Source organism: Heptranchias perlo, chromosome 27 (assembly GCF_035084215.1).
Source record: "Heptranchias perlo isolate sHepPer1 chromosome 27, sHepPer1.hap1, whole genome shotgun sequence".
NCBI classification, from domain to species: domain Eukaryota; kingdom Metazoa; phylum Chordata; class Chondrichthyes; order Hexanchiformes; family Hexanchidae; genus Heptranchias; species Heptranchias perlo.
The window spans coordinates 23703707-23712988 of NC_090351.1; the positions used below are offsets into that span (position 1 = coordinate 23703707).

The window sequence follows — 9282 nt, forward strand, 5'->3', positions numbered from 1 at the left end:
CAAACATTAACCCTACCTCTCTCCCAGGATGCTGCCTGACCTGTGAGGGTTTCCAGAATTTTTTTATTTCAGCAGTTCTGACGAAAGGTCATCAACCTCAAACATTATCCCTACCTTCTACTCTCCACAGATGCTGCCTGACCTGCTGAGTCCAGCATTCTCTGGATTTGATCTCTGGTTCTATTGAACTGTTGCAACACCCTGTCCTTTCTTGTTAACACGCACTGTTGAGGCTCACACATGCAGAATGATCATTTGAGTGAAGTATCAAAGACCTACAATTAACCATGGAACAGTACCCTAGCAAAAGTCAGCACCTAGATGAGAGGAGGCGAGAAAATCCAGGTTTTCAGATGTTAAACCTTTATAAAGCACTGGTTAGGCCCCAGCTGGAGTATTGTGTCCAATTCTGGGCACCACACTTTAGGAATGATGTCATGGCCTTAGAGAGGGTGCAGAGATTTACTAAAATGGTACTAAGGATGAAAGACTTCAGTTATGTCGAGAGATTAGAGAATCTGGGGTTGTTCTCCTTAGAGCAGAGGTTAAGGGGAGATTTGATAGGTATTCAAAATCATGAAGGGTTTTGATAAGAATAAATATGCAGAAACTGTTTCCAGTGGCAGAAGGGTCAATAACCAGAGGAGATAGATTTAAGGTAATTGGCAAAAGAACCAGAGGCGACATGAGGAAAAAAAAATTTAAGCAAGTTGTTATGATCTGGAATGCACTGCCTGAAAGGGTGATGGAACAGATTCAATAACTTTCAAAAAGGAATTGGAGAAAAACTTGAAGTGGAAAAATTTGCAGGGCTCTGGGGAAAGAGCAGGGTAGTGGGACTAATTGGATAGCTCAAAGAGCCAGCTCAGGCACGATAGGCCGAATGGCCTCCTTCTGTGCTGTATTATTCTATGATCCACTTGTTTATGAAGCAATCTGCTTCCAGACCAATACTTTAACATAGATGTACTCAAATACAACACACAGTAAATTAAGGCAAATTTTAATTTTATTTGAAATGCTGTATAAAAATAAGTTTTCTTCCATTCTAATTTAATTTACAGGTCTAATCAAATGACAATTCAGACTCCAAGCTGCATACATGCAACCAAACTAGTGTACAGTAAAGATATTGTATATACAAAGAAAAATCATTTTTGCACTGGTATTTGACTCAACCCATACCAGTCCACAGGACACTTAAAAAACACAAAAACAAACCAAAAAAAACCAAGGTCTAGACATTAAATACATATTCGGTACAACATGCATTTAACAGAAGTGCTCAATGTTATATTTACAAAGTCTGGAATTCTTTTCAGTGACATCATCGTTTTATTTTGGCTGTAAACAGAGTGAACTGAATTAAAGTCTGACGCGATCTTATGAAAATCTGTGGGCCTTCATCTGACCAAATAATTAATTATTGTGGAATGAACAAGTCTGTTGGAAGGTAGTTGTCCATAAATAAATAAATATAAATTAACCCACAAGTCAAACCATTTTATATAATAAATCTGTTAAAAAAAACTCAACTTCACTCAAATAAATAAACAGGTAAACAAGACAGCGCTGACATAGGCCGTAATAACCAGTATTTCAAAAAAGAAATTTACATTTTATATATATATATATATATATATATACACACATATATACATATACGCACACATATACAAAGGTTTAGAGTTCATTCATTGCATTGGTTGTGCATTGATGACGATGCTCTGACATGCCTTGGCTTCATATTGAGTGTATTAGATTAGTGGACTGCATGAAGAAGAATTGAGGTCAATTCTTTTCTGATTAGTGGTGATCGTCAGGTGATAAGGTTTTTCTTCATTTATTTTGTTGAAAAGATGTAAACAAAATAGTGGCTAGACTAGACCAGTCCCTGTGTGTACAAATGAGGATTGTGCGAAGGAAAAGTAAGTTATTCAGAAGCAGCAGAAGTTCAAGTATTTTTAAGTCAGTGGATCCAGCGTTCATAAAAGGCACTCGAAGAGGAAGAGTCAGGCTTGTCGTAATGCACGATTCAAGTTAATGACAACCAGAGTTTGGGGGGTTTTCTGGCTCTTCAGCACCCCTCCCACTAATCAGTAGATTTAAAAGGCCGTGGAATCTGGTAAATGAGACCAGGCAAGTTATTTGGTTCTTCCAAAGGGAGGCAGAGACGGTTCACTTTTGTGAGCATCGGTTCACATTATTTCACAAGTTCTAATTTGCTTGAGCTAATGTTGGTTGACTCTTGGCTCAGGCTGTGCAATCTTAGTCCAATGACATCTTGTGAAACAATGCAGTTCTGCATCCAGGGGTGGTTAATTATGTCTTCAAAAGATGGTCGCTCTGAAGGCCTCAGGGATAGACAGAACTTGATGAGAAGTTGACATTCTGAAAGCAAAAAGGAAATACTATGTTACAAACCGTGGGAGTTTCCAATTATACTTTCCATATATTTAGTGACATGTTAATGCAGCTTACATATACAGATATAAATAAGTAACTATGCAGTGTAACCCAGCTGGGGAGCTTCTTTGAGAGATTAATATAAACAGATAAATATCACTGTGATGATGGCACATTGTGCTAACATATTAATTGTACTACAAGGGGACATTAAAATTCAACATGCAATTGACTATTTTGAACACCTGACAAATGATATCAAGTTATTTAAGAAATGCAATGATTGACTTAAATGGCACATAGTTTGAAAGATTAAAAACCATCTGGATATATCTATCCTTCCCGACACCCAATCAGAAAGCATGAACAGCAACTTACCAGGTGAGATTCTTCGCCTGAATAAGACCTGCCCTTGAATTATCTCCTCGTCCTGCTCAAATGGGATGTCCCCACATACCATGTCATACAAAAGTACCCCTAGGGACCAAACTGCTGCAGATCTGCCATGATATCTGTGGTAACGGATCCACTCTGGTGGGCTGTACACTCTGGTACCTGCAAATCACACAAAAATTCACATCTATGAATACTTTGTCTGTACTTCTGTACAATGTTAAAATGCTAATTTCTCTGTTCCCCAACTTGGTAAAAACGAAACACAAGGGCAAAATATTTCTCACTTGGTTCGAAAAGAAACCTGCTAAACAAAAAAAAAATGTTGCAATGTTTCTCGTAAACAAAAGAATGCACTATGCTCTTAAAATTCAAATCATCTGCACTATCTCGTTCCGCCCTCAGCTTGCAGGAAATGTGGTTAACCCATGCTTCCTGCCCGTCCTGCCGTGAACTGGCAGTTATTGACTCGTTGCCATGTGACTTTTGTTTACAAACTTTCAGTTGTAAAAAGCACACGTTCCCGCCGGGCGGTGGCGCCAAACACCCAGAATTTGCACTAACGGTTTTTTTTTTACACACGTTCAATATTTAAATCGCACCAAGCAGCAATCGGCTGCACCAGGCTCTGGAGAGGAACGTTCCGCAGCTCCGGGCGCCCTTTATTTAAGGACCCTCAATACTGGAACGATTTAATGCAAACTTTTCAGATCTGATTAGAATAAGAACTGCAATTCATATTTTATGACGCCATAAAAAAAATTATGCATTGAAAAAAAAAATTCTATTTTTGTTTAGAACTCCCCACATTGATTAATGTGGAAAATAGATCTTAAGAAATTGTGCAAAAAAAAATCACATCACACACGAAATTAAAAGCGCGCTTATGAAATGTAAATGGTTGTGTTTTGAAATGATTCCTGGTTATCCCAACGTTTGCAAAGGGATGGCTGGCTGATCATTACTTTCAGAGGGATTCAGGCGTTCGGGGTGAATTAACTAAATAAATAATCAATCGGCCACTTGATATCAAAGCGGGGGGTGGGGGAGCGATTGGAAAGTAACCTATTTCCGTCACCATAGCCCCGGGTAGCATTACTATCGTGTTTCAAAACATTTCCATGACGAAACTTAAGGGGGGGGGGGGGAAGAAAAAAATGGGCAAAAAAAGGCACCAAATTTAGAGTTGGTATCGAGAGCGCTTCAAATCGGCTCCGGTAACTCGTTCCCTTTTCTCGAAGAACGGTGTTCAGTTTCCAAAACAGTGTTACGCAGCAGAAAAGCAATCTCCAAAACAAAAGGGTGGCACGTTGCCAGCTCGCAACAGCAGCGGCACTGGGGCAACGGGAGACACGCCGTCTAGTGGCCACGACCCAACCGGAGATCCCCTCCCATCTGTTAGCCCAGCCGGAGTCTCCCTCACATCCATCAGCCCAGCCCAAGACCCGACCTCCACCCACACCCACCTATTCTCCTAGACACAAACCCCCTCTCAAACGGAAATATCGTGGGGGATGATTTTTTTTTAAAAAAAGAAAACCCTAATTTCCTTTTTATTTTCAACATCGCTTTACCCTGAAAAGATAACTCGTCAGCCCCCCCCCCTACACTTTCCCAATGGTTTCTACTCCTTTCCGACCCCCCATTGTAAATGTTTCACACAAATTAAACGATGCGACCCGACCCATCAGCTACGACCAAGCGATCTGACTGTTTTGTTATGGTCTTGTGATTCACCGCAATGTTGCATTCGCAGCAGTTTTATTATTATTTTTTTTAAACTTGGGCTCTTTTCCTCCCAGTTTTAATCGCTTATTACGCATCCATCCCTCGTGATTTTATGTCACCTCAAGAGCCCCCGGCTTTAGCTGCCTTTCGCGTGATCCAGTGTTACCAACACTATTCCAATAAACGCAACGCCTCCTAACAAGCAGAAGCGCCCCCTCGCAGCCACATCACTATCCAAATAAGGAAATAAAACCATCAAAACAATAACAAAACGGTCGGGTACTATAACTCAAAAATCACTTATCAGTAAATCGATTTAAATTCAATCACCACTAAGCAAATCAAAAAAGACGAACTACGCAATTTATATTATAGATGCTTTTTAAGTTTCAAACCTTGATCCACAAAAACCCTAATTTAACACTAACCCCAGAATCAATAAGCCCTGTCACACTAACCGCGCTTTCTAAGGCTTACTTGGCTTTTTGCACTATTCATATATTTTGCAATATCCATACATTGTAATAAAATCTCACCATCAAAGTCCGTGTAGACTGTATCCTTTAGCAGAGCCCCCGATCCGAAATCGATGAGTTTCAGCTCACCCGTCCTCATATCGATCAGGATATTCTCGTCCTTGATGTCTCGGTGAAGCACCCCGCAGTTGTGGCAGTGCCTCACAGCCTCCAGGATCTGGCGGAAAAAGTTTTTGGCCAAGTCCTCAGGTAAGGCTCCCTTCTCGGTGATAAAATCAAACAAGTCCTTAACGTGCTCGGGTCTCTCCATGACGATGATGAAGCTGTCGGGTCTGTCGAACCAGTCCAGCATTCTGATCACACCCCGACATCCCGTGCCCACCCTCTTCAGAAGCGCGATCTCCATGGGAACCCTCGCTCCACTGGACTACGGGGGCAACAAAAAAAATAAATAAACTGCAATTAGACGCCGAGTGAGCGCACACCAATTCACACTTGATCCTAACCTGCAACTATGTATATAACATATACGTCGAATAAATAGTTAAATTAAATACATCTGTCAAAATCAGAAGTAAAAACATGTTCCTTATAAAAAATTATGTAACTCCGCAAAGGCTTGACACTTTGATTACACAAACACAACAAAAGGCATATGAGCTTTGCATTTTACTTACCAGTTCAGCCCACTCTGACACTCGATCTCTAGCAACATGCTTGATAGCAACCTGCAATATAAACAAAAAGGTCCATTCAGTTACCGACTATAGCGAGTAGTAGATTATCTATAAGGTTTTATTAAAACAGATTTGTCTGGAGAAAGTGAGAATAATAAAAACAGAAAGGGGAATCTACCGATTAAAAATAATTACCTGCACGCCGTCTGCGAGTCTAACGCCAGAATAAACGGTCCCAAAACCACCACTACCGAGGACAGATCCAACTTGATAAATCTTTTCAAAAGGCTCCCGCTCTTTCACTGAAAGAAAATGAAAAAAAAAATGAGAAAAGATTAGTCGATCTCCATTATCACAAAGTCGGCGCCTCTTTTGTTGTCTCCGATCTCCACATGGTTAACGACAACACCGTCACAACACAAAACCCCTTCTCTACTGAAGCAGGGAGACTCCGTAAACGTGTAAGAAATGTTAAATAGATACCTTGTTGCAACTGAATTTTCGCCGGCATATCCACGCTTGATGTCGAGTACATATGAGCAAGGGATCCGATCTTTGAAAGCAGCATCCCTTTCTGTAAAACCTCGATTGAAGACTCGGGTATCACTTCCAAGATTCCGAATGGGATTTCACAAAAAAAAAAGCCGGTACGATCACCCACACACCACGTTGTAACCGAAACAGACAACTGCGATCGTACGAATGTTTTCCTTATTCCAAAGCGTTTGTTTCTTGCGGTGTCCCAGTGATGGAATACACCAGATTTGAAGTTCCTTTAAGCAGGAAATCAGTTTGAAGGAGGAAAAAATAAAGGAGAAAATGAACAGTATCGAGTCTTTGTATCACGCTGATTCCCCGGCTTACTTCGAGTGCGTTCTGCTAGTAGCAACGACTATATACAGATAGTAAAAAAAGGGCGAGCCGTACACCATCAGTAAATCCCCGAGGCACAGCCTACTTTGAATTTGCGTCAGACAGTCCAATAGGAGGGTAGAAATGATCTGCCAATCACAGGAGCGAAAAAAAATAAAAGAATGAAACTGACTAGACTCGACGTGGCGGGAATGACTACGCGCCAAAAAAATGCCTCTTGTATGTCTGCGTACAAATGGCTTTGATCCACTGGCTGTCTGTAGACAAATATTTTTAAAGGGGAGCGACAACGTATTTTTTTTCCCCTGGGAGCAGCCTCTGCAGTTTTTTTCAGTTTGTTAACGATACAGTAGTAGGAGTAAACGGACTAGTTTAAAAATGCAGAGGCGTGTTTTGAACCACGGAGCTGAAGTATGCAGATCTTTATGAAAAGGACGCTAATGTTGAAGCATTGTTCTAGCTTTGTGTGCGATTTACCAATATATTGTATAATAAAGATATAGATGAAAATCTTCAATGCAAAAAATATTTCTCCCATTGTAACTTTTCCGATTGATAAGGCCAATATTAGTTATGTACATCAAGATGACCACTAATGGTATATATAGTATATAAAAATGTTTACATCAAATATGTTGCAAGGTTAACACAATTGTGGACGTCCACCACAGCTACAGTTCAAGGAGTCAATTGTTTAATTTAATCTCACAATTGACTATTGGTTTATCGAGAAGGTAAAATGGTTAAGTGCCCAGAAAATTCTATTGTGGGGTTGCTTGTATTCGTGGCTTTGATGCTGTAGTTTTTCTTTTTTTAAATTAGATTGACGTGTAGATTTATTTTCAACAAATATTTTTTCATACACAAGTTAGGTTTATTGTAACTTAGAGGGGGCATACACAATTGGAGACAATAAAAATCAACAATAATCTAGAAATATATTTAATTAAATTGCGCATAAAATATACGAATCAGATCATCAGAAGCATTTTAAGATTATCAGTGTGTAACATCCCTGCCCTGCGAAAAAAAAGTTTGTTTATATATATTTTAATTCTCGCCATTGCACCACAAAACAGTCAATAGTTTCAAATTTTAGAATTTTGCAAACACATCGTGGCCACCCTTTGTAAAGCATGCATCTGCCATCTACGCAAGGTGCACGTTGGCAACAATGCTTTCTAAAGTTACCTCAATGCATTTTACATGCATTTCGTGTGAAAACTGTTTAGGATTTTTAAAAGATTCTTAAGGTGATTAATTAATGGGTGTGCACAAAATAGTTCAGATGTGTGTGTAATTTCCCGCCCGAACTTAAACTGCAAGCATTCAGAAACAAATATGATCTGTTTTAATTAAGCCAAATTAATAGTTGTTCTTTATACGTGTGTGAGATTCTCCCGAGATTTCGGAGCTTAATTGTAGATTTTGGGGAGCGTTAGTTAACGAGTTTCGCGGTGAGATGAATAATTTCTGGGAAAACCGCAGGGCGATACAAATCTGCTTTGAATGGTGCCAGTGAGAAGATGCTGCATTCCTGACATACTTTCGAATTGGGTGGCCGCCGCCTTTCAGCATGTGGGAATGAATCACAAAAAGCTGCCTTTTTCCCGCGATCAGGTACAAGTTAGAGCAAGAGAAACTGTAACAGAGCCAGTGATAGTCGATGGAGGTCGCTGCTGAAAACATGAAAGCCTTTTTGCAACGCATCACAGCTCAGGAATTTCCTTTCAGTGTTTTTTTTCTCCACAGGGTTGGGGGATGGGTGTACTGAGATGACTACAACTTGAGGTATCTGACTCAAATCCTACTGGGTGGAGTTTGGTAATTACGAATCAAAACACAACTGATAATTGAACTGTTACAGATCCTGTCTGGATAGTTGTGATCGGGCGTTTAACTGAAATTTTTGTCAGTTATTTATATTTTCTTCTATTCCTCCCTCTTCTAGGTCTTTATGGGTCACACACCATATCCGGCCCGTGTGAGGTCAGGCAGGAGATTTGTTTCCAGTCTATCTCCAGTATCACTTTGTACCTAACAACCTGGTGGTACACAAGTGTAGCTGGGCCTCGGGTGAATGGGTCTCTAATTTTGATTTCCTCTCCCTGGGGAATTGACTGACCTTTGCTTTGGGAAACTGGATGTTTCCTCAGCTCTGGACCATCAGGGGTCAGTCAGCATCATTAGATCACCAAAAAATGGCATCTACTCACCAATGGACCACCCTAGGTTGGTCACCCCCACCTACCAGATATAACAAGAAAAAGTTTTTGTTTCGAGTACACATTTGGTGCTGTGCCACTCGCTACAGCTTGTAGTGGCTTGCCGTTTTGCTTGCCCTGACAATGGAAAACTAATGGCTAAATTCCCACAATAAATTCATGCATGAGCAAAGGAACATTTGTGTTCTTTGTGATAATGACCACAATTATTTCTGAAGTGACAGTGCAACCTAAACTCAAATTAGGCAAAAATCAAATAAATAACACAAAATACTGCTATCATTCTGGCAAAGTTTTAGTTTTTTTTATTCGTTCATGGGATGTGGGCGTCACTGGCAAGGCCAGCATTTATTGCCCATCCCTAATAAACTTCTGGAAGACCAGCATCCGTGAACTGACTCAGCATTGACACGACAAACTGGGTCTGCAAGTCTGCTGGCGAGCTGAGGGAGCCAGATTTATTAGTGCAAAATGTCCCGAGTTGGCTCATGGAGATTGGTCTTA

The 9282-nt window shown here is 40.3% G+C and overlaps 1 protein-coding gene across 1 annotated transcript; it reads right to left on the reverse strand.

Moving 5' to 3' along the window:
• Positions 1 to 991: 991 nt before the first annotated feature.
• pim1 (Pim-1 proto-oncogene, serine/threonine kinase) lies at positions 992 to 6447 on the reverse strand. Its single transcript, XM_068007453.1, has 6 exons — positions 6164 to 6447; positions 5876 to 5982; positions 5681 to 5731; positions 5064 to 5430; positions 2785 to 2961; positions 992 to 2391 (listed from the first exon to the last, which is right to left on the reverse strand). The coding sequence occupies exons 1-6, from the start codon at positions 6246 to 6248 to the stop codon at positions 2204 to 2206; spliced, it is 975 nt and encodes a 324-aa protein (XP_067863554.1). The 5' UTR covers positions 6249 to 6447; the 3' UTR covers positions 992 to 2203.
• Between the last annotated feature and the right edge of the window lie 2835 nt (positions 6448 to 9282).

What these genes read in the sequence shown, in the direction of transcription:
- pim1 (XM_068007453.1), bottom strand. Translation starts at nt 6,248, where the DNA reads ATGCTGCTTTCAAAGATCGGATCCCTTGCTCATATGTACTCGACATCA. An exon ending in GAAAATTCAGTTGCAACAAG is followed by an intron (nt 5,983 to 6,163) that starts GTATCTATTTAA and finishes ATTTTCTTTCAG; the next exon opens with TGAAAGAGCGGGAGCCTTTT. An exon ending in TGTCAGAGTGGGCTGAACTG is followed by an intron (nt 5,431 to 5,680) that starts GTAAGTAAAATG and finishes TTGCCCCCGTAG; the next exon opens with TCCAGTGGAGCGAGGGTTCC.